Below are 25678 nucleotides of genomic sequence, written 5' to 3' on the forward strand. Positions count from 1 at the left end.
CTCATTCAAGTATTGGAAGCACTGGCATGCTGCATTCCCAGAGTTACCATAGGAACAGTTGAGCGTTAGGAATGAAATTCACCCCTGTGCAGAGAGCCAGTGCAAGGCCTATCTCCAGCACTTTTGCCCTCAGTATAGTACTTATATGGGATTCAAGTGGCAAATGGGGCTTCTGCTGGCTGTCTACACATGGGGTGAACTTCACCCTGGGGGAAACATTCCATAGAGTGCTGCTCCTAAGAAAGGGCCAGCTAATATTTTCCACCCACTTAAACACATGAAATAACGGAGGTTACAGCAGTGGATGCCCTCTCCAACATATCTAGCTCCATCTTGAAGTCATTTATATTAGTCTCTCCAATGTCCTGACTCTAGTATATTAACAAGAGCTGCAGAGATTGATCCAAATGTGGTTTGATTTCAGGCTACACTAGCTTCCATCAGCGCAATAAACTGTACTTTATACCACATTGTAGGCACAGTATGACCCAATATCTCGCTTGCTTTTTAAACACTGCCAAGCACCCTGCATTTTATCTCTATGTACCACCTACTACCCAGTGCATGTTGAAATATGCCATTCACCTGTCACTTATTAACGTTTCAAGAATCATCTTTAAAACATGCATGAAGTTTACAGAGGATTTTGTCTCCCTTGATCGCTCTCATCAGGCTCTGGATCGATATGCAGGAACATGCTGTAGCTGTTCCTAAGTATTTTCTTTTTGAGACCATTTTAAGAATATTGCCAGAATTTGTCCATTTTTCCTTAAATACGAGACCTCAATTAGATTCCTTGATCCAGGCCTTTCTAATGTCCAAGTTCAATTATTCCTGCTAAAGTAATCTGCAGGATTCATTTCATACAAATGTAATCTGCTAGGCTTCTTTCTTGGGTTGGATGGGTACAGCATGCCTTCGTTATAGTCTTCACATCATTGCTGAGCAGCATCTGGTATTGTCAATAAGATCTTGTGTATGCTGTTTAAGGCACTCCATGGGCAGGGTTCCTCTTGTACTTCTACTCTGGTACCTCACTCCATCCCTCAGTCTCTTTGGATCAGAGGTTTCTGATTGGTCCCTTGCTTCTCCTGAACTCTTTGAGGCTGGTGTATTTTCTTGTACGTCCAGTTTGTGAAACTTACCGCTTTTGATGACAGATCCTATAGGCCTCATTCTTCTTCCTTAAACCAGCATAAATCAAGGATAACTCTTAAAGAGAACAGTGGCATAAAACTGATGTAAGAGAAATCAGAAACAGACCTTCCCAATCTACGTTGTTTCCTTTAATCTGTTGTTTTCCCCACCCGTCCTCCAATAAAATTCCTCTGTTTAAACAACTGCATTGAAAGATAGGAAGATTCTTTTTTCCAGGGGTACTAAAAATACTTCTCATCTGACTGTACAATCCCTTCTACTCTGATACTAATTATGAATAGTGTTTCAGATTAATTCAAAAGGGATTTCATATTCTTCTCCAATTTTTAACTTTGTGGTTGACTTCATTTTGCTAATTAGAAACCTGAACCTTCTCTCCTTGAAATCAAGAGGAAGTTTTCCTGTTGAGTTTAGTGAAAGGAGTATTGGGTTTTTCAATGACTATACAAGAGTGTCTACAGCATCCACCATAACCTAATGGTGGAAAGTTCTAATGAACAGCTACTCCAGCAAAAATGAAAGTAATGAAATCTCCTAACATTTCACATTCCCCCAGGCACATGCATCTATTCTTCAGGGTTTGATCTTCAGTTTATCTGGTGGATGCTGAAGAAAAGCATGTGGTAAACAATTGTGTGTGAATTTAGTATTTGCAAAAGGTTTTGGATTGTCAAGCCCTAGAGTCTGACATCCTCTCTACCCAGAACAAGAACATCATGAGTAACAGCAATGCAGACTTCTCCACACTCTACAGTAATATGCTTCAACTCTGACCTCTGAGGAAGTACCTGTCATTGCCTTGGCTCATATTGCTTGCCAACATGCCATCTGGTGCCAGTTGTGATGGGAGGTTGGGATGTGGATACTTGTCCATCATGAATTAGATGAGGACATCAAGATCGCCACAGGCAGCAATCGGCCAACACAGGTGTAATTGAAGGCAACAAAGCAAGGAAAACTGATATGAAGTATGCATGTGAGAGAGGATATTTGAGGGAGAAAACTTAAGACTTACCTATCCTTACCAACTTTTCCTACTATGAAAACACACCTGTCATAGGAATAATTATATGGTTCTATTTAATCCTTTAAAAAATATTGCATGCTTATCTTGATGCTGATACTGCTTCCCTCTTGGTTCAATTGCTTTCCAAAGAACCTGTTAAAACTTGCACTGGACTACTCACGAAAAAGGATTTTTATTTAACAGGATAAAGTTTCATCTCTGAATACGTTTCCCAGAGTCCTGGTGATTTTTTTCCCCATGTAATCAAACTTTTGATATTCAGAGCTAAGTGCTAGACTTTTGAACAGCTTCAGCTGTCTAAGATAAACAGGTGAGTGTATAATATGTATAGTTTTGTAAAATATTATGAATGTCTTTTGTTAGTGTGTGTTTGCTGGCAGCTCCAGCATGCTTGGCTTTGAACCTTCTTATGTGCAGAAAACCTAAAATACCAAATTTCAGCTGCATGTTGGCAGGAATAACACCACAAAACAAGGTTGTTTTTTAAAAGTCTGCACCAGGAACATAAAGAGACAGAGTTCTGGCCAGGAGAAAAAATTTAGAAAAACACAGTTCAGTTTTTCCACTAACAAATCCTACAGATAAATGTCTTCTCACTATCCCACATTTTTGCCTCATAGATGCACCACACAAGACTGGACGATAATTGTTTTATTTCATAATTATCAGGTATCTCTGTTAAAATATTTTTTTTCTGACCTGTAAATTTATCCACATAGCTCAAATATCTGTCTGGAGCAAGAGATGTTTTAGAAGATATCCTGCTATTAGCTCTTATGAAAGCAACCCTGCTTATTAGTACCTCCAGCACAGACAGGTAGTCAGCAGCTCCATAAGCTAAGGAGAGAGAGAGAGGGGGGGTCCCACTAAATTGATGACTGATTTAAGATACAAGTGTATACATAAGAAAAGTTATTCCCTTATATACTTAACACATTCACCAGTGCAAATGGTAATTTAGAGAGGTGGCAATCTGTGTATAATTACCAAAGGAAATGTGAAAAATTCACAAATACCAAACAACAAGAAACCAAGAGGCACAAGATAGAGTTTTAGAGGCATTTACTTCAATTACATGCCTGATTCTGATCTCAGTTACACAGGCATAAGTGAGAAGATAATCAGGACCACAGCAGGCATCTTGGTTTATAACGTTTTGTCAGGGAGCTCTTGAGGTGTTTTCAGTAGGATCCATGATTGTATAATGCAACATGTATTTGGGTGGCTTGGAATATTCCTGTACATATTGAGAATTTTATAGGAAGCTTGTCCAAAAAAGGGAAAATATGACTTCCAATATTTTTCATTCTTGCTATCAATATAATCATTAGATATGAGAACATTCAAGATTAGAGAAATCAGCAGGGCATGGGTGATGAGGGTGATGTTTGTACACAAATATATCATCAACATGTTATGATAATTATCTTTGATTATTAGGGTTGACTGAACCATATTCAGCATCACCATATTCAACCAATAAATAAAACATATTAAACACATACTTTGGTCTGTTATTCAATCAGGTATAAGTATTATAAGGCTTAATGATTCTGTCCCACCTAAAGGTCCTCCACAGTCTCACATCAATTATTTCTCCATCCTTCCTCTGACATAAAGCTATTTCTACCTCTTTGCTTCTTTTATTTCTTTTCAATCTCTTCTTAAGACCACATCCCTCAAGACAGATGTTGATTTCTGCACCAAGTTGCCTGAGATTTCTTTTGTTGTATAATGACCCTCAAACATGTTTTCCAGGGTCTGGCATATGAACCTTAGGTGCTATCTTTAGTGACCCAGGCCATAAAATAATCTGCTATAAACACCAAGACTCTGGATTTTTTTATATATTATTTAAAACACAAGCCACATCCACATAGAGCTCTGTGGTAAACTTTTGTTGACTTTGACTCCCAAGCTCCAGCCATTAACTTCGGATGCATTCAACATCAATATACATCAGCTTTATTATTTCTCGCTCCACAGCATCGCTGTGAATTATTTAAATCAGTTTTCTTTCAACCACATTGCTCACTCAAATTAAATTGGATAATTTATGGAACACAGTTTTCTGTCCTACTATGCTCACTACTTATTTTCTGAATGCAGGTAATGAAGTAAAACAAATCAACTAGGAAACAATACTATTTATAGTTTGGTCAGGTAACAAATGGCAATGTAAAATACAGAAGGGCTGCTTTTGAACTCTCGTACACCAAGGTATACCAAAAGTAACTCCACTGAAGACCATAGAGTTATACTACTGTGAGTGCTTTCAGATATCCTAAGCCTCATTCTTCTACGGAATGATGTTGCTCTCCAAAGCCCTCCACAACAAGAGAGCAAAAGACAGAGCAGAAACCATTTATTTGGTACACCTGCAGCAATCCATATATAACATATCCATGGAGGCATGCCTACAGACATCACAGGTCATCAGCGGGGACTGAACCTCCAAAACGCAGGCCCCTATAACTGAAGGTAAAGAATAATTCCCAAACAGTGATAAAGCACTAAGCTGTTCTACTTCCCAGGACCAGCCACTAAGGTGTGACATGACGACATGAACTAAGTCAGTGTATTAATTCATGGTCACCTACGTACAGGCTTGAATCACCAACATGTGGTGAATCACCAACATGTGGCTTGGGAAATGGAACAAAGGACACTTATTTCTCTATTAGCAGCCTAAAATTGGGCTGATATCCTCTTTTCCAGAAGCTATAAAATTGTAAAAAGCTTTATTTTGTACTAATCTGATGTCTAAATCCACCAAAAAGAACAGGGAACTGTCTGGCCGGCAGATGAAATTAAAAAGAAGCTTTTACCTGTTTAAATTGTAGGAGTTATGGGGTGGGAGCAAAGTTCTGCATTCAGTTTTGTTAGTCTTCCTATTACTCAAAACCAAAGAGGGCTGCTTTCTTTACTCAGATAGCTAGTTCCATTGAAGTTAATGGGACTACTGCTCGCTTGACTCAGGGCTCATTGTTTTCAACTAGAACATTTCTGGGAATAATCATTTCACTTGAATTGGTTGCTTTTTCCTGTACAGGGGGGAGGGGAAACAAACAGGTTATTCATTTAGAAGACTTGGCAATTGCAGTTCCCGAGTTACTTTGTTGCAGTGAACATTCTATATGGAATTTTAACACAAGAAGTTTGTGAACATGTAAGTTTGCCATTGAGTGAAATTCCAGAGAATCTGTTACTAGTGAGAGGGGAAATTTTATTGGTCCCCTAAATCTAATTTCACATAGGACAGTCAATAGTTACTATCATAAAAAGGGAAAGTGAACCGCAAAAAGAAAGTTAAAATAACGATAAACCAACAAAACCACTGCAACTGAGAGTTAGACACTGGCTCTGATTCAGCAATGCTTCAGTGCTAGCCTGAAAAAGGATGGACTTAAGCACCTGCTTACACAGAAACACATGTGCCAGTACTTAAATGAAATGGGCCTCCCTTTAATGTAATGCCGAGATCTTCCAACAAAGGGGGGTCTTAATACATGTGCTCCACTAATGTCCATCTACTCCAGCATTCCTTGATTCCCATTCATTTCTGTGAGAGTTTGGGGGAACAATGAATTCAGATGTGAACCCTTACCATACATCTAACAAGCAAGTTAGAGAAACAGTGGAATTTCAGCCCCATCTCTCAGTTACTAGTAGAGTGATGATCAATTAAAGAAAACCCCTTAGATTTCCTGGGTATCACGATTTACATTGGACCAATCAAGTTACTTTCAACATGCTTCTGTACTGGATTGCTAAAATGAACTACACGGTAGCTACTTAGCATTTGAAGATTTAGGGCCAGATATTATTCTCTTACACCAGTTTTAAATAAAAAAGTAACCATATTGAAGTCAGTGGAGTTACATAAGAATAAAAGGAGAATCAGGCCCCTAAGAAATAGCACAGCTCCCAAGTTTTGTTGATTAACATGCCTTTTTCTACACTATGCTCTTCCCAAAGCTTAGACATGCTATACTGCCTGGACAGAGCCACAACTGTATTTGTGTGGGAGTTTTTACGTACCAGACATATATTATGTATGCAAAAAAGTAGGCACAGAAGCGTTTCTCTTTGATGTCTCAAGAGATCTAAAATATGTTAAGCTAGATTGCACAATGCTACAAAACAAAAATCACACAGCCCTGTTGCTCAAAATATTTATAAGACATTGCCCCCTGGAGGAAACTGAAAAAAATCTAAGTTGTATTTGAATTTTTGTTAAGGATTTAGATACAAACCATGAAATCTTGTGAATTAAAAACAGTCTGTTTTAAAACCATTTTTAACAAGAACTTCATGTCCAAAAATGGCTTCATGTCATTATCACTGCAACTAATTTTCCAACAGAGAACTTCACAGCTTCAGGATAGAGCACTTTATTGCAGCTCCTTTAATTAACTGGTGATTAGCTTGGCTAATCATTCAGATGGTATTACAAAGTCTGTTGGTTACAATGAGGTTCAGTTCATTATTGGTTTTTAGGCACTATGCAATAAAAATAATGATATTGACTATGCAAAACTTGTGGGCATTTCCTAGGCACATGGACCCTAGCACAACATAGGAACGGGGCAATAAATCAATTTTTTTTGAGCATGAGGAAATAGAGAAGGGCATCAGTTATCCTTTCTTCCTACCAGTTAGCTAGTCTGGACTTGTTTATCCCAGGGCAAAGTTTCTTTAGCAACTGACCAGGAAAACTCAATCACAACAATAATTTTTCCTTCTAATCACCAGTCAATTACCTCTCATTTTTTCCAGAAGGAGAGTTATGGGCATCCCCAATTTCCACATATGGGATTTATGAAAAAAGGACCTTTTAGGGGCATCTGAGTCTGGAATATTTAAGTGAATGTACACGGGTCATACATGCAAAAGAATAATACATTAAAAAATTCAAGAAGCAGGGACAAGTCAGGCTTGAGAAGATGCACATACTTATGGATGCATTCTTTTAAAAATGTGACAGTAGATCTTAGTTCCACTTTGCAAGAATTCTCCCATTTAATTTTGTTCTTCTGTTTTAACAAAGCCTGAATAATTTTTCCTCCTACTCATACCAGTTTCTTATGGAAAAAAGCTTTAAACAAAAGGATATCTTTGGCAGGGCTTCCAGCCACAGAATACTGGGTGATGCAGAATAGGGTTTGTTGAAGTTTTTATTGGCGTCAGGTTCATTATGTTATCCCTGTAATGATAGGGCAAGGATATTCCAAACTACGTCTTTCTGAGCAGCTGCTACCTGCCCACCATATCTAAATAGTTCCATTTGTTCTTGCTCACGTTATCTTTTTGCTGATTACAGCCGTATAATGAGCTTTGTCTGAAGGCACAGTCTCTGCTATGGTGAGTGTGTCACCTTTCACCCAAAATCAGCAACGGAAATGGAGACAGCTATTCAAGGCTGACCTGCATCTGGTACATAAGCCCATTATACCATACCCTGCACCTGGTACAAAGAGGGAAAATGAGCATCCAGGAGTACATGACAACACTCTTTGCCTGGAGGGAAGCGTCATGTCGGATAAGCAGAGTGTAAAGCTCCTCAACAGAAAGAAAGAGACATTTCCCCAAAGCCGTTCCACACAAAAGCGGTTTCTTTTTAAATTCATCTGCATTCTCCGCTGAGCAGACATCTACCTTCCATCTTTATCCTTCTCACTTCAATTCCTAAACAGCGTGTCGATATTCACTGCCTCATTTCTTGGCCTGAGACTGAGCATGGCCTTTGGATGAGTAACCCGCTGGTCAGTGTGGTGCGTGTCCCTTTTATGCCTGGACTCTTTATCTCAGGCCCTGGCGGTTCATGCTTTTAACTGTGGAGGTGGCCACACAGGCATTACAGAAAGAGCGAGGAGAATGGTCACAAAAATATTCTCCATGCGCTGATTTGAACAATTACGCTTTTAATTATGCATGACTAAAGCACTCCATGCTGTGCTAGCAAATGCCTCTTCGGAGAGTGTATGAAAATAGCGATGCTCTTCTGATAGAAGGCCTCAACTGCTCTTTGCTGGGGGGGCAGAGACAAGTCACCATACTTTGTGCAATTTCGGTGATTTGCAGATTAATGAGATTCACACTGAATTCTGCCTTAATTGTCAGAGACTGCCCTTATAGCTTGGAAGCAGGGGTGCCGGCTTCAAGAGTGGAACTCTCAGTGAAAATGGCAACTTGCTCACTCAACTTCATAGTGCAAACACCTTTCAGCGCCGTAGGGCTACAGGGAAAGGCATTGGGGTGACTTACCCTTCTGGCCAAAGCAGTGAAGTATTTCTGCTATAGTGTGTGTTGTTTTTTCCAGACAGTGAATATCTCCTAGAGGGAGAAGCCGTTTAATGACAGTAGATGATCAGACCACAGACTGAAATGGAGATGCATATCATGCATGTCTCTGTCTTAATACAGGGTTTTGTAGCACTATGGTGCTAATGAACTTACCAAACTTTGTATTTACCTTGAAGCCTTTTACACATCCAGGGGCAGCAGCACCAGCCTCCTCCCAAGCCTCTTGGCAGCCCAGTCCAGCATGCCTGGAGAATCCCATCCACACACTGGATACCCCGGAGGCAGCAACTAGACAATCTTATCTGGGTGATACAGCTCTAAATAAACACATCGTCACCCAGAAAGTGAAGAAGGGCATAGCAGGAGGCCCAGGGAAAGTTTGTTCCTGCGACAGGGTCCTCGGCAGCAACTCTTTAGCCAGCCGTCTGTCACGCCAGCCCCAATTAAGCGAGGTACATTGGAGCTGACTAGAGAAAGCTGCATCTGATTGGTGAATGGGAAGCAGCTATCCACCTAATTAGCCAGGGGCCCAGGCAAAGGAAGTAAGAGGAGGAAATGGGGGGGAGCCAGAGAGTGGAAGGTGAGCAGAAGCTCTTCCTGCCTGCCTGCAAAAGCTGAGAAGTTCTCTGAGGTTGCTAGTCTAAGCTGTATGTAGTAAGAAGGTGGTGGAACTGCACACTGTAAATAAACTGCACCAGTGATTGCTGAACTGGAGGGTCTCTGAGTGGTTTGTGAGCACAGGACAGTCAGGGACAGAGAAGCCCCTGTGGTGCACTGCTACCGTTCCCCTCCTGCAGTCCTGGCTCAAGAAGGACTTATAGGTCCTCATTTCAGACTCATTAAGTAGAGACCACTCATATATTTTTGCCAGGGTCTTGGAGGGGAATAAGAGGTAGACTAGGGTGCAAAGACAGTCACTGGTGACTCTTATCTGTAGTCAAAATTTGGGAGAAAAGAACTGTTTGAAACACATGTAGACATGATGTAGCACCCTTCAGATCAGTGCAAACCTTACCATTTTCTTCAACAGACACTAGATCACAGCCGTGGTCTTAAAGGTCCCTCTCCCAACCCCCCTTTTTTAATTCTAGCTTCCCTTCCAGTGAGCTTCTTCCCCATTTGATAGCTGCAGGCTTTCCATCCCTCTTTTCCTGGAGAAGGAAGGCAACTATCACGCCAGTTACCCCAGGACACTTTACAGAATGGATACGAGACAAAAGACTGGACTCCAGGGTGCAACAGGCCTGCATGGTGCTCAGTCTGAAAATTAACAACCAAGAAGGGAACTAAGAGACAGAGACATAAGAACGGTCATACTGGGTCAGACCAATACTCCATCTAGCCCAGTATCCTGTCTCCTGACAATGGCCAATGCCAGGTGCTTCAGAGGGAATGAACAGAACAAGTAATCATCAAGTGATCCATCCCCTGTTGCCCATTCCCAGCCTCTGGCAAACAGCAATCCCTGCCTATCCTGGCTAATAGCCATTGATGGACCTACCCTCCATGAATTTAGCTAGTTCTTTTTATAGTCTTGGCCTTCACAACATCCTCTGGCAAGGAGTTTCACAGGCTGACTGTGCATTGTGTGAAGAAGACAAGGGCCAACAGAGATTTGGAAAGCAACAGCATGTTGATGAGGCAGAGTCTGTTCCAGTGGCAAGGGAGAAGGCTCTCATCTCAACAGTAGAACAACTGTGCAAGGAGAAGAGGGAGAGGGGAGACAGACGTTATGTGAGCAGAGACAATGGAGTGGGGGAGCACAGCAAACCCATTCTCCCATTAGCAAAGCAAAGAAGGTAAACAAGCTATGATCTCTGCCGACTCTGGGAATTAGTGAACTTCTGCTTAAGTCCTTTGCTCGTGAAGGAGGATTTTGGAGAAAGCTCATTTCTTCCTGCAGTTTATTTCTCAACACGTTTGGCTAGTCTACCTCTATTTCTTCTGGAGGAAAGGGAAAAAATGCTATACCAATATGTTCTAGTCCTACTAGATTTTGAAAGGGCTTTAACATCCATTATCACAGAGCTTTGGGGAAGCCCCACAGTGCACTTGGGGCTCTGCGCTCCAACATTTGGAGTTTAAATCCTCTTGGTGAGATGATAGGCTGTGTCTGAGGAGTATTAGCATCACGTACTGCAGATTATTTCCCATTTTGCATAGACCCATCGCACACTGGCTCTAACAATACAACTTCCATTTGAAAAGAATAGCACAAGCCAAGACTTTCTTGGGCTGTTTATTCATTATCTTCAGAACACAACTGCCCGCAGGCTACAAAAGCATTTCAAAGTGCACACTTGTGCTAAGCAGTCCCAGGCCTTTGGGCTCCCCTAACTGGAGGTTATCCACTGTGGTTTGATAACTGTAAATAAAACGAAGCCAGTAACAATAATCTACAGCATCTTGGGTTTTTAGTTTAGTCAAGTGAAATTTAATCCCTTCCATTCTATTCTGAGGAGCCACTGTTTTAGGCTTTAGAGAAAACAACGCTTTGCATTCAGTGATATGCTGCAAATATTTTAACAGGGAGTTCTCATAATAATTTTGCCCCATTTTGCCTCAATAATTTTCGGGTAAGAGGCCAGGAAATGTTCTAGGACATTCTAATGACTGACACTACTAATGAACATCTGGGCCAAGACATTTATTGCTGGGATTACTGAAAACAGAAGTATTTCAACCACTGTCCCAATGAACCATCATTTTAAACTCTTGTGGCTGCTCCAAAGATTGCCACAGCCACCAATGGGGAAAACACAGTGATTATGGCAAAACACTTACTGCACTGCCAGTGTCTCACCACAACGTGGCAGAAAGCTGTGCCTTTGTGGCAAAATGAAGAATAATAAGAGCACTTTCCTTATTCCTGAAATAAAACTGGTCACATTTTTGTAATGAAGGGTTCCCCCCCCCCACACACACACACACATACATTGAAAAATGGCCTTCTCTTGAAATCTAATACTTTCAAAAAAAATTGTTTTTTCAAAATTTGGGGGTGGAGGGTCTCAAAAATGGAAAGTGAAAAGTTTAGCCTTTTTTCATCTTTCCTCTTCCTCCTGCTTTTTTCAGTGGCAATATGGAAGAAGGAAGAAAGGAGGGAAAAAAGAAAAAGGAAAAGAAGTAGAGAAGGGGGGGACAAAAACCAGAGATCTTTAATTTGAAATTTTTCATGAAAAGTGACAAAAAAAATCTTTTGAAACATGCAGAGCAAAAGTGACTGAAATTTTCAAAGTATTTTGCAAATTTCCCTCCCCGTTTTTTGACCAATTCTATTCAGAAATGTTTTAGATATACCTTCTTCATTCCAATCCACATGGCAGATGTACTGATGTCTATTCTGGAGCTCTGTATAGAGAGAGAGTGCAGAAGAGCTACATACTCTTGAAGACCACTTCCCCGCGGAGCACAGAAGAGAATTTAGCTCTTCATACATAAGAAACTCGTGGAAGTGGTGCATGCAACACCAGAAACAACTGTAAGAAAACAGAACCTCATGCATGAGATGCTCAGCCCCTGCAGATTCAGTTCCTAAATAAAGCACAATCTACAGACACGATTATGCCACCGTTGGATGAATGAGGCAGAAGTAATAGGCTGCTATTGAAGATACAGACACGAGACTGATGGGAAAGAAAATACAGAAAGAGTACATGGATGGCTTGATAACCACTTTACAAAAAGATTAAGGCTGGGTCTACACTCGCACTTACTGCACTATAACTCATGTCACTCAAGGGTGTAAAAGAACCACCCCCCTATGCAACGTAAATTACACCAATCTAACCGCCGGTGTAGACAGCGCTATATTGGTGAGTGAGCTTCTCCTGCCGACATAGCTACTACCACTCATTTGTCTGGAGCAGTCAAACTGAGGGGAAAGAGCAGTCTAATGTAACCATCGGCTTAGCACGTTGACATTAGAGAGCTTACAGCGGTGCAGCTGCATTGCTGCAGCTCCGCCGCTGAAAAATCTCTCATGTAGCCATAGCCTAAGTTTTCTTAAGTAGAAAAAGGACACCCTACCTTCTGTAGATTGTCAGTTGTCTTTTGTGACAAATTTTGTAAATGGCGTAGAACAAAATCATCAAAACAGTGACTACGTGCCCCCTCCTCAGTTCCTCCCTTCTTTTTTGCCTATTTGTGTGTCCTTTTTTTGTCTTTTATTTTATTTTTAACTATTGTTACCCACACCCTAGCATGTTATGTCTGTGTAATACTGCTGGATTTTGTATTGTCTGGTCTTGCAGCTTTGACAAGTTGTGAAGTTGCATACAATCGTGTAATTTTATTAGCTATCTAGTGAAATGTGTGGAATTTGGTAATCTATACAACTGTCAGTCATTATCTCTTTGCTTTGTTTATTGTTAGTTTCTTCATGAATATTTATTAAAAAATTTTAAAAGAAGAAAAAAAGAGCGACCATATGCTGAAGAGGGCCCTATGTAGACTGCAACATGATCGTTCCCTGTATGGGAAACAAGGGTGCGTTTCTGGTACACATGTTTCAGAGCAGTAGCTACAAACTAAAATTAAGCACAACTCTCATTCACACAAGACCAGGCCAACCCTGGCATGAACCACAAACAGAATTTTAACTCTATGAATCATGCATGTACTATGCAAACCGAGTCATGCATCAAAGCACAGAATTAATGCCCCTTAACATCAAGCAAGGATGTTGTCCTTACTAAGCAAGAGAATTCCAACACAGTGGCTAGCACGGAGAAGCACAGAGCCAGAACTGCACATCCCTGCGGAGTATCTCCATTACAACAGGCCCCTGCAGAGTCAGTGAAACCAGAAGAACCAGCAGAAAAACACTCTGCTACTGTAGCTGTATCCTGGAAATATATTGAGTGATACAATTTTAAAATAAGCCTAAGAGGCGGCAAAGAGTCCATAAGGTGACTCAATCTTTCACTCTGCCTTATTTACGTACTGCATCTTATAATGGTGGGCAGGATTTATCACTGTTTTGAGATCCCTGAGAGAGAGAGAAACCTACAAGGAGGTCTCTTTAAAGTGGACGTGATTTACAAGGTGGCACCCACCAAGTCCTGTGCACACCACTCACGCTTTAGGAGTGCCATTTGCTACTCAGAGGAGAATGAATCCAAGCATCCATAACAGCACCATAAGTGAAAAAGTCCCAGATGGCCCTGAAAGTTTGTTCCACTAGTTTCACATCTGTCGAACAATGGCAGAGATTAAGGGACAGACTGGACTGGAGTGTTGAAAATATCCAGGTCTGGCTGATAAATGGCCTATATTTTTTCCTGGTCCAAGAGACCATGGACCATTTTAAGGTAGAGTCTCAGGAACTGGCAGGAATAAAAAAACTCCTGCCACACACCGCCAAAAATCTAAGAATTCCAGCATCCCAGTGCTGTTTCAAGGGGCTTTTCCCCTCTGGGAGCTCACAGAAGATCTGAGCTGGGGAAAAAAAGAACATTATTCTAATTATCAGTAGTCTCCATAGCTTACTGATTTAGTAACAGAGCCTTTAAAACCAGCACAACCGGAATCTCTCAGGGGTGGAAAAATAAAAACGGACACCTGGAAGTCTCAGACACCACAAGGCATTAACTTCCTTGGCATGAAAAATAATGTGACATTATTCCTGACCTCTGTCCACAGATGATCTTTGATTTTAGGAACAGGTCATTCTATCTGAGGAGCAACAATACATCATTGTTCCTCATTCACAGGTTAGGATGCTTTTCAGAAATGACCTTCCATTTTGCAGGCACAGCAAGATAGTGAGATAGCTTAATACCATCGTTTGTGCATACAATTAATGACAAAGGCATTTTATTGCAAGACAGAGGCTGGGTCTAGTCACCATTGAAAATCAGAGCTGATACTTAGCGAGATGCAGCTCCATTTTTCTCACCATCTTATTGCATGCTCTCAATTTGTTTAGCTGAAGATAAGTCTCCTGCTCACAGCAGGACTAGATGAGGTGGTAGTAAATCATCTCCTACCTTTACTGATACCAATGGAGCTCAATAGGTGCTGTTACTATTTATTGTTTGTATTATGGCAGCACCTCATGGCTACAACTGAGATCAGGAACCCATTGAGCTAGGTGCTGCCCCAACACAGAGACAATTCCAATTCCGAAGGGTTTACAATCATAATGGAGAAGACAGACAAAGGGTGAGAGACAAGGAGCACCATCAGCCTCATTTTCTAGATCGGAAAATGAGTCAGAGGGTATGTCTACACTGTTGGGGGGGGTGATTTCTAAAGTGCAATAACGTGCTGTTCATTAATTGATCTGTGTAGACCCTGCTGGTGTGCACTAAAGACTCCCTAGTGCGCTTTAATGCAATGCTGTTTGAAATAAGAGCACGCATTGCCCCACCATGCAGAAAAGCCCAGAGAGATTAAATGACTGGTGAGAAATGTGGGAATATTTGTAATATGTTTACAAACTATCTGTATTACTCTGTACCTGGCCACTTTGCATCATTAACCCTGGGGGGAAGAATTAATTTTCTCCCTGGGACATGGGAGATTAGGAGTAGGTGCTTGAGACACATACCCACTAGGACTGTCAGGGCTGGAATCATCACCTTTGAATGGAAAACCCTACTGAGACATTGGAAGCCTCAATGACCAAACATCCAATCCTAGAGCAAACTACTTGCCCTGACCACTCCACAGCGAAGCAGAGCAAAAAGACCCTTGCTGGATAACACAGTCAAGAGGTGTCGAGTGATTGTTTCTTAAGGTTGCTGCTGCCAACGGAGCAGGGACAGAGGGACAGAGAGAGAGAGAGAGAGAGAACTGCAATCTGAGGAGAGCATGGATCACAGGCCATGGCTCCCACTCATGTAGACTCTGTCTTAAATTTATCTTTCCCATGCTAACCTATGGACTCTCCAGTGCTGTATTCCAGGGGATTATGAAACCTGCCTTGCATTACTCCAGCTACTCACTGTTTGCATTTCTCCCTAACAAGTAAACACCTCTGTCTAGAGTCTGGTCTGGGTTAGACTTGCTGTTGAGAGCCATGGTGAAGAAGAGGGGTTGCTGGAGACCAAAGGCCCTGTCCAGGAGTCATGGAGGTAATGTGGTTTGTTTTTGTGGAAAAGTGTGATCCCTTGGGGGATCTGGCACACTGGAGGGAAACTCGCAGGGACTGTTTAAAGGCTGGGGCGTAACCCAGGGCCTGTAAATCCATGACACTTGCTCAAGCTCAGAAGTTTGTGGCAGCTCCAGTGACATTAGTAACAACAATCCTATTCAATTTCCCCCTCCCCCACATTTAGGATTTTACTTACTGGGCCAGACCCTCTGCTGGTGTAAACTGACACATTCCCACTGAGGTAAATGAAGCTATGCTGATGTACACAAGTTGAGAATCTGGCCACTTTTGTTTGACAGGTGACTTGTTTGATGCAAGCATCACATTCTAAACCCACCTCCACACTGCTGGAAGGAAGCCCTTTTACTAGGAGGAGGAGATTTTGTGCGCTCTAGAACAAAAATGAGTCTATCACAACTGCACTTGTACTTCCCCGACTTAACCAGAGAATATCCCTAACCCTCACCCCAGCATGAGATATTCTGCTGCCCTGGGAAGACCCTCTGCTGCATCTAGCAGATTCAAATGAAAGGCAACCCATTGTGTTATACAGCAATCTCGATGCACTGCAGATCTGCAGTAACCATTTTGCCCCTTACCTTGCCCCACTGACATCGACGCCAACCATTAACTGTCCATTCAGGGAAAGAATCTCATCTCTCAGTTGCACTTTCCCACATTTCCCTGCCGGGCTGTTTTTCTTTAAGTCCGTTACCCAGATACAGCCAACATCAAGCACTGGGCCTTTGTGCGCTTTACTCTTTTTTCCTCCTCTCCGTTTCTCTCCAGAGTCTCCAAAAGCAGGGATATTCCCAAAGTTTAAGCCTAGAGCCTCATTTTTGCCCATCTCCTTGGTAAGGTAGAGCGTGCAGATTTCCATGTCTAAAGTGCTGGGATCAGCATGCTGCAATTCGCTCTCATCCACAGAAAAATTTAGCTGTATGTACTCTCTCAGCTTCTGAATGGCAGCCTGACACAGACTCTGCTCGGGCCCTTCCACTTCCTTCCTCGGGTTGTTTTGCAGCCAGTGATACAGGAGGGGGAGGAAGAGCACAGCGTTCTCTTGAGTGATGGGCATTGTGGGCACCCGAGGATCCCATCACGTGAAGGATGGCTTTCCAAGTTCACTACGTGGAGCTTCACTAATCCTCCTCTCAGAATCACAGCATCCATCAGCTTCACCCCCAGCCATCTTCAGAGAGAGAGAGAGAGAGAGAACGAGCACGCACATGGGAAACCAACACTCAGATCCAGCTCTGCTGAACTGTTCAGTTTGGCAAGGAGAACAGGACGCTTTTATGAAAACACTGAAACAATTGCTGTGGGGAGCTCAGCAAGAGGAGGAAGGAAGCGTCAGTGAATTCCTGTTGGGCTACTTTTACAGCTGGCCAGCTACAAAATGACACCGGCGTCCAATGAGGACTCAGTCCACGAGGAATGTTGTCAGTTCATCACCATGTCCACTCAACACCTGCTTGGCCTGCAAGATAAAAACAGTAGCGTTACGATCCTGGTCATCGTTCCAGCCAAAATTGTGTCCAAGCAGAGCAGCATAAGAAAGTTTTCCTAATATGTGTGTGTGTGTTTCATAGTCTGTTTTGTCCTCCCTTTTCTTTTCAGTTACCAGGTTATGCCGTTCTGCTGGCTAAGAGCACAGGTTGTACAGTTCCCTCCACAACCACTTTTTTTATTATTCTCTTGTCTACCACTTGGGGGCACCACATACCCTTCTCAGGGAGAGAATAAAGGTCATCCTTCCAACCCACCTGCTAATGGAGATCAAGGCCTTATAAACAACAGGATACTCCACCTGGGAACAAAAGGCTGATACAGCAGCTCAGAGGCAGTGGTAAAAGCACTGGACTCCTAGAGAATGGCTCACAGCCACTGCAAACAAACAGCTTCCATAAACTTCAATGGGAGAGTCAGGGCTGGAGAATCCATCCCCTTAGATTTTATCTCCCATTCAGCCTGAGATGGCAAGTGATCTTAGGGATGTTACTTATTAACCTCTTTGTGCCTCAGTTAATCTGTCTGTAAAATAGGTATGAGATAATACTTATTTACCCCACTTCCCAGGCCTACTGTAAGACATGATAAATGGGCAGAAATGATGCCTTTAATCCTGTGGATCCCCAAGTTATAAATACAAAATACTCTCTTAATACACAACTTCCTCCACCAAGTAGTTCTCAGTGCCTCTTGAGAGTGATGATGGTGACTGCTGCACATAAAGCTGACAGAGTGGCCTGCCCTTATGAGCAGCAGTGCCAAGTGGTCAACCCAGCCCACCATCTGGCATGGCCCTTTTAAGGATTTTCAAAGGCCCAATAAATATATACAAGAACCTAAGGAAGGATAGGGATAGAAAACCAACAGTCCCAGGAATAAGTAGCAGTTGGGAGAAAGACAGGTCCTGTTTCTTTAAAGGCCTGGGCCCAGGAGCCTGACAGCGTGAGATGGGCCAGGCTCCCCTCCCCCCAACCAATTAGGGGATAAACTGGAAAAAAGAGGCCAGCATAAAGGCTTCCTTCTCCCTTCCCGGGAGGGCAGACACAGAGGAGAAGACTGGCCTGCTGGACCCTCCGGTTTGGAAGGCTAATTAGTGAGGATTTTCAGCTGAAGGGAGCTCGTGAAAGCTTTGCAGCTGACTATTCCAAGGCAAATTACAACAGAAACAAACCCCAGCCCAGAGAGGTGGGGGAGAGAGAAGTAGGGGCAAAAAACCTAACTGGCTTCAAGTCTGAGCTTGATAAGTTTATGGAGGGGATAGTACAGTAGGACTGCCTACAATGGCATGTAACCCATCAGGGACTACGAGTAGCAAAAATCCCCAACTGCTGGAGACAGGACACTAGATGGGGAGGGCTCTGAGTTACTATAGAGAATTCTTTCCCATGTATCTGCCTGCTGGGTCTTGCCCAGATGCGCAGGGTCTAACTGATCGTCATATTTGGGGTTGGGAAGGAATTTTCCTCCGGGTCAGATTGGCAGAGACCTTGGGGGTTTTTCGCCCTCTTCTGCAGCATGGGGCACAGGTCACTTGCAGGTTTAAACTAGTGTAAATGGTGGATTCCCTGTAATTTGAAGTCTTTAAACCATGATTTGAAGACTTCAGTAACTCAACCAGAAGTTAGGGGTCTACTTCAGGAGTGGGTGGGTGAGGTTCTGTGGCCTGCAATGTGCAGGTGGTCAAACCAGATGATCACGATGGTCTCTTCTGACCTTAAGGTCTATGAGTCTACATCGGTTTCAGGACTAATTGATCATACTACTTTCAATAACTATAGACAAGGCTCAGATTTATTTAGGTGATACAGAAGGTTAGACTACACCAGTGGCTCTCAATCTATTTACTATTGTGGGCCGCCTATGCAGCTCTCTCTGGGTTATGTGGGCCGCATCCACACAATATATGTACTACCTGTATGGCCCAGCGGATGTCACGTGGCCTGCAGCAGCATGCTGATTGAGAACCACTGGACTAGATAATCTCATAATCCCTTCTGGTGTAAATCTATACATTTCTAATCTTTGTTCTCATTTGGTTAACTGTTCGAAGGGGAACAAGCACCAGATGTTAATTGGGGCCACAATCCTGCCATGAGCTTGGCAGAATGGGGAGTCAATGAGGTTCTGCAAGGGCACAGGAGTCCACCCTCATTGTAGGATCGAAGCCCTAGTTTGCGCCAAGCAAATCAGATGAGAGCACTTGGAATAATTAGCTCTGTGATTATTAAAAAAAAAAACAAAAAAAACAAAAAAAACCTTTGACCTGGGAAAAAGGACTATGGCAACCCTAAAGAGGAAATGTTGCCTCTGGATCACACCAGCAGCACCACTGTGCAGGACTAAAACAGCTCCATACCCAACAAAGTCAATGTTTGATGCATCAACTGAACACATCCAGTCTGGTGAGAACAGCAGTTACAACAGCCCACTATACACACTAGCAGAAACAGAAAGATGACAAACTGAGTGACAGATTTCTCTTTGGAAAAATAAAAGATCTGACTGAGAAAAAAGGAAAATGGAGTTTTACCCTGGGTTTTGGTACCTCTTTGAGAGAACTTTTTTATTCATCATCATCCTAGGTTTGCTTTTGTATGTAATGCATTCTCCAAACAGCTATTTTCACTCTCTCGTGTACAGGACTTAAGTACAAAATGCTGTGGCTTTATTTTTCCTCCTAGCACTGGTACTAATCTTCCGTCACTGAGCTGGCACAGCTGGGAAATGGAGAGCCCATCCTGCAGCCTGTAACAGGATGATAGCGCTCCCCCTCCATAGTGCATTGTTAACCCCTAAGCTTTTGGTAGAGTCACTGAGAATCCTTCTGAGGGCATTTCCTGCACGCCCACTTGCTCTGGCCTGTGGTTTAAACCCATGATCCAACTCTAAATAACCACATGCCGTTGGATGGGGAATTTTTGTTGCATGTGTTTAAAAAGCCCAAAGTGAATTAGCTAAACTTCAGAAGTTGCACTATTAGTGTTTTCTCCCCATGCATGGGCACTGGGAAAAAGCCACCAAACTTCACATACTGTACACAACATGGTATAAATTAGAGTCTCATTTTAACGGACAGGTTAAATGGTGCTGCTACCTGGTTTTAAACTGTGTGATATTAGAAGGCTGCAAATGACTCCAGCATACAGCTCCAAACACCCTGCAGTGCAGAAGCCCTAAAGCTGTATATCTAGCAAACCCACCCAAATTAGTCCCTTGCTTTTCTCCAGATATGAAGTTAATTCTGTCCCCACCCACCCAGGAGGTTCTACATGGGGATTAAATCCTCACTGGTTCCACAGATGGAGGCTGCTGTAAGGGAGACACTGACATCAATGCATTTGCAGGCTGGGTCATGTCCCCTTCTTGGCCAGCACTGCTCACAATTTGTATGCCATGGTCCCCTACGACCCTCCTCCACACACAACAGAGGCTGTGGGCCCTTTGTGCTGCTACAGCTTCCACTCCCTAGGCTGGTTTTCTGCCTGGAGATTTTTATGATGGTCTACTGCAAGAGCATAGAACTAAGGGTGAATCTAGCCCACAGGTCCTGTAGCCACTGAAGGTCTGGATTCTCTTGTGTTCCACGCACAACTCTCACATTAGATTTTCTCTCAAACACCTAGCCACAATGGTGAATTCTTACTAAGGGCATGTCTACACTTGGAGCTGGGGGTGTGATTCCAGCTTGCACAGAGCAGCATGCTAAAAAATAGCATAGCTGCAGTGGCATGGGCAGCAAGTGGCAGCGCAGGGATCTGAGTACAAATCCACCTGGACCCAGTGGGTACATACTCAGCACTGCTAACCTATGCTGCCTCTCACAACTGCCCATGCTACCCCCACTACACCACTAGTTTTTGCACACACACACACTGCGTAAGTATGTCTAAAAAGATTTTTTGAGCTGGGCGTGACCGCCTAGCTCTAATAGAGGAATTAGATTTACAGATTTGCCAAAATGTATTTGAGCTGTCTGAAGAGTTTAAAAGGAAATTAATAGTAGGGATAGAACTGGTTCTTATAAACAGTGTCAAATCTTAATCTTCTCCTGAAATCAAAATAGGAGGCTTTTCAAATGATCCATTCTGTTCTGTTAGCCCTCACCAACTTTCTACACTGAATGAGATGTTGTAGGAACCAGTAGAACTCCTGTCTCTTCTCTGGTGGAATAATGGGAATTGCTTGAGGTCTTCACCTCTCAGCACACATTGAAAACTCTGTAATTATACTGAATTTACTTTTGAGGGTCTAAAGTGAGCTCTCTCCCTTTGAGCCAGAAGGAAACTGAACCTATTTCAGACAAGCATTAATCTAGCTGGGAAGTGTCACAATGCCACAGCCAGTAGTAAAGGAAGCATTCAGCGGTCACATTTTCAAAAAACCTAATGGCACCTTTTTCTAATCTCTTAATTCTGTAACAAAACAGAACTTGTTCAGCAATGCTGGCCATTATAATCTCTCTGCAGGACAGAAGAGCTGTATTGATAGAAGCTGACCTTTTCTCCCCATATGGAGGATGGCATCTGCAACTCTTAACTTGTCCAAAGGCCTACATGTCTATTACCTCTCTGTGCCTAATTTTTTTTTTTTTTTTTAAATGCACTGCATGTAATGAGCCAGAAACACTGTGAACTTTAAGGGTTTAATACTCAGAACAAGATTCTGACATCACTTCCACTGGTGTAAATCTGGAGTAACATCATTTCACTTCATTGACTTAGCCCAGATTTACTGTACATGGGTATAACCATGATTAGAATCTGATCTGAAGTGTGCAGATTCCTAGAACCTTTCTCACGCGAAGTTTTAAAATATCATTGCATCACTATGTGGGTAACAGCCAGTATTTGTGTGCATGTAATATTTTGTATATAGTGCCAAGGTTTTATTTTTAGAGGGAACCTAAAGTTAGAATCTTACATTTTAGGCACTTAAATAAGTGACCTCATTTTCAAGAGTGCTGAGCACCAACAGCTCTTGCTAGTCAACTAGCCACCTACAAAAACGTAATAAATATTTAGCTATATCTTCTCAGTATCTGCAATACTTTCAAGCCATTTCCAACGTTCTTCTGAAGAAGAGTGCTATGTTACTATGGGTATGTCTACACCACAGCTGGGAACATGCGTCCCAGGGAGGGTAGAGACACATGCACTAGCTCTGCTCCAGCTAACGTGCTAAAAATAGCGGCCTAGCCGGGGTAGCATGGGCAACAGCTCAGAGTAGCTGCCCAAGTACGTACCCTGGGGGTCAAGGCAGGTTTGTATATAAGCAGCTAGCCTGGGCTGCCGCCTGGGCTACGCTGCTATTTTTAGTGCACTAGCTGAAGCAGAGCTAGCACATGTCTGTCTACCTGTATCTACCAGCTGGAATGTAGACAGTCCCCTATAGAAATTTCCTGTATACAGGAGTTCTTCCTCAAAGGGACATTTTAAAAATATATATAAATATTATAAAAGTTTGCACATCTGCAAATGCTTTTCAATGTTTCCACTTTCCGCTAAACTTTCCTGTGGGAAAGGCCTCGGACAATAGTTATTCATAAAACAAGAAAAGCCGATACAAGTAATATGTGAAATTGGGTCCATATTGGTTCAGAAGATAAGAAAAACAGAATCACAGACCAAAAGCATATCAAGTTGCAATTCTTACATTCTAAGCTTAAAGGAGCAAATGCACTTAAATTCATAAAATGCATTTATGATAAATACCGAGAAAAGGAAAACGTGCAGATTCAGCACTGCAAATTGAATATTTTTGGAAGCCTGTTTGATGTAATTTTATAATGTTATTGGAAGGGTCACAAAGAAAAATAAGCTGTATTCTATGATCACTAAACTCTGGAATCATTAAGCCTAAATAAATTATAGCCAGATGTAACAAGATGGACTTCCACATAAATATTTCCAAAATCTAATGAACTAATCACATCCAATCTGATCTGATCACCACATAGCTACAAGTAATTTACTAGCAATCTACTGCAGGTGTTCAAATGTAGGAATTTTGAAAGAGACAAAAAAAAGCTGACAAAAAAAAAAATCAACTTGTCAACAAAACAGTGCGGGTGTACACACTACAATCACTACCCCCCCGACAAAACTGCCCTGTTTCTTCGACAAAATAAAACCACCTCAATGAGAGGAGTAGGGCTTTTGTCGGCAGAGATAGGGTGACACAGTGTCACTGCAGACACTGCGTCTCCTTACAGTGGTGGAGAGGCTGTCATTCTTGCCAATTTCACCACACTGCTAGAGTGGTGAAATTGACAAAAAAGCCAGATGGCTGGTTCCAGCTCCCAGCTAGGAGTGGGGCAAGAAGCCCCAGCTGCTGCAAGCACAGGGCAGCTGCTTCTCAGCTCTCGGCTGCAAGCTGGAGCCGGGCAAGCCGCAGGCTGTTGCAAGCCTGGTTTCCAGCTATGAGCCAGGACGCGGGTGGCTGGAGCCCAGCTCCCAGCTGCAAGCCGGGACCAGGCGGGACTCGGCAGGACTGGGCGGGACGCGAGCGGCTGCAGCCTGTCTCCCAACTCCAAGCCGGAACCAGGGAATGGGGACAGTCCGGGAGCCCACAGCTGAGAGATGGGTCTCTCGACTCCCCATACTGCCCCTTAGGTCGATGGAAGTGCTCCTGGTGAGGACACACCCCACCGACCCAAGGAGAGCAATGTGGACATCAGCTACCACGGTAATTATAGTGGTGGCTGAAAGTTGACATAGCTTATGTTGACAAATTTTTCTAGTGTAGACAAGGCCCAAGTTTATAATTTCATCCCTATCAACTAAGTTCAAGTTGCATTTCCCTCTTAATGTGGGGATTGTCATGCTTTAAAATTGTATCTTTACTTTAGTTTCCACTGAAATTTCTTGAGAACAAGCCCATATTACAACCATATGCAAATTTTATGTCACGCAGTGGGCCTCACTCAGTCTCACTGATGTCTGGGGAAGCCACTGGAGATGACTCAGCTATGTGAAACAGGGCCTGGTGCCACAAATGGCAGCACACAGACAGCTCAGCCATGCAGCCAGGTTGACTGCAACAGGACTCTACATGGGTACAAACATCCACTAGTTTGTAACCCGTCGCAGGATTGGGACTTTAGTGAGTATGTGACTGAAGATGACAGATCAGATCCTCAGCTATATAAATCATTATAGCTACACTGAAGCCTATGGAGCTATGATGATTTCTATCAGCTGAGGATGATTGCTTCATAAAAATGTACTTTGCTATTTAGTTCTAGTGATATCATGCTTTACAATGTACTGGTGAACTCATCATCATAGGAGTTATCTAGTCTGATCTCTTGGTAACACTGTCCATAGAACCTCATCAGTAATTCCTGCATCAAGTCCTGTAACCTGTGAGTGAACTAGAGTGCCTCTCAAAAATAAATACGCTGCAATAAATTTTGTAGAAGAATGAAGCTTCACTACAGTTCTATACTATTAAACCTTAGAAGAGCAGCATGGAAAAAAATCTTTTTGAGGCAGCAATTTAAAAGGGTGCAGTTTAATGAGATTCTGGTGTATTTCTATTTGTTCCGGTGATCTGAAAAAGGCCTTTACCTCCTTCCTTTTCCATTTAGAAGTGTATATTTGAGTGGGTGGGAGTTAACACAATTTATTTAGGTGTCTGAATAAGGGATATTGGGAGTTCACAGCACTTTGATAAAAAGACTCAGGAAAGAGAGGTTTTACTTCTTCATTTGCTTGCCTCTAAATAAAATGTAAACTCCATTACGAGCATGCTGTGGAAATGCACAAACACCTCTTGGAAACAAAATACCAAACAGTACTGCAGAATTGTCTTCAAGCGTCTCAAAAATTAACAAACAAAAAACTTCCCCTCTCACTGTTTGTTATGACTAAATTAAATGTTGTGGTTGTTCAAACATCTGTAGAATGAAAGCTCATCAGGAAAGCATATGTGATAATAGAATATTACTTGCTTGACGCTTCCAGCAAATCCAGGGCAATGTACACTCCTAATTCCTGTTTTCTGAGATTGGCAAACTTTATGGTTTCTTCTGGAGTTTGAAAAAAATAAAGGAGGGTTCTTACATTCCAGCAATAGCTGGGTGGGGTATAGTGTCACGGCCTTCAGTCCAGTACCTCTAATCAGGTTTGTTTTTTTGTTTTTTGTTTTTGTTTTTTTTTGGCTGCTACAACATCTGTATGTGACTTTAATAAAATAGCAGAGTAGAAGCTGAGTTTAGCTTGTTGGAATGTTAGCTCACTCTTCCTTCTGGCAACTTTTAATACTTTATTCCAGAATTGCAGGGATCCACAGATGACAAGCGCAGTACCTGGTATTACTGCAGCTTCAGGATTCTTACTGCTGGAAGTCCGTGACAGGGAAGAGGGGAATCCTTAGACTTTATAAACACAGTGTCCCTAGAAGCCATTGCCCAAAACACTTGGTAAATCGCTGGACCCTGTCCTTCAGGAACTCCTGTTATTATCAGGTGTCAACTGGGAGATTTATTTTCTATTTCATCGATCGTGTTGGTCAGCCATATATTATTTAGCTGACAATCTTTGTTTAGTCTGAGGCTATAGTGTCTACTACAGATT

General features: G+C 42.4%; 1 protein-coding gene across 3 annotated transcripts; it reads right to left on the reverse strand.

Annotated features, from left to right (window-relative positions):
• Window positions 1-810: 810 nt before the first annotated feature.
• LOC137151180 (PDZ domain-containing protein 2-like) lies at window positions 811-16733 on the reverse strand. Of its 3 annotated transcripts, none has more exons than XM_067545475.1 (2): window positions 16190-16733; window positions 811-1184 (listed from the first exon to the last, which is right to left on the reverse strand). In XM_067545475.1, exons 1-2 carry the CDS (start codon window positions 16666-16668, stop codon window positions 1142-1144), a joined length of 522 nt encoding a protein of 173 aa, XP_067401576.1. In that variant the 5' UTR covers window positions 16669-16733; the 3' UTR covers window positions 811-1141. The 3 variants fall into 3 exon arrangements, 2 of the variants coding, with proteins under 2 accessions (XP_067401576.1, XP_067401575.1); XR_010919198.1 differs by lacking the exon at window positions 811-1184 and adding an exon at window positions 2895-3022; XM_067545474.1 differs by lacking the exon at window positions 811-1184 and adding an exon at window positions 10738-10856.
• Window positions 16734-25678: the final 8945 nt, after the last annotated feature.

This window comes from Emydura macquarii, unplaced genomic scaffold (assembly GCF_026122565.2).
Source record: "Emydura macquarii macquarii isolate MOO-44397 ecotype Brisbane River unplaced genomic scaffold, CSIRO-AGI_Emac_v2 contig_1045, whole genome shotgun sequence".
In the NCBI taxonomy this organism is placed as follows: Eukaryota; Metazoa; Chordata; order Testudines; family Chelidae; genus Emydura; species Emydura macquarii.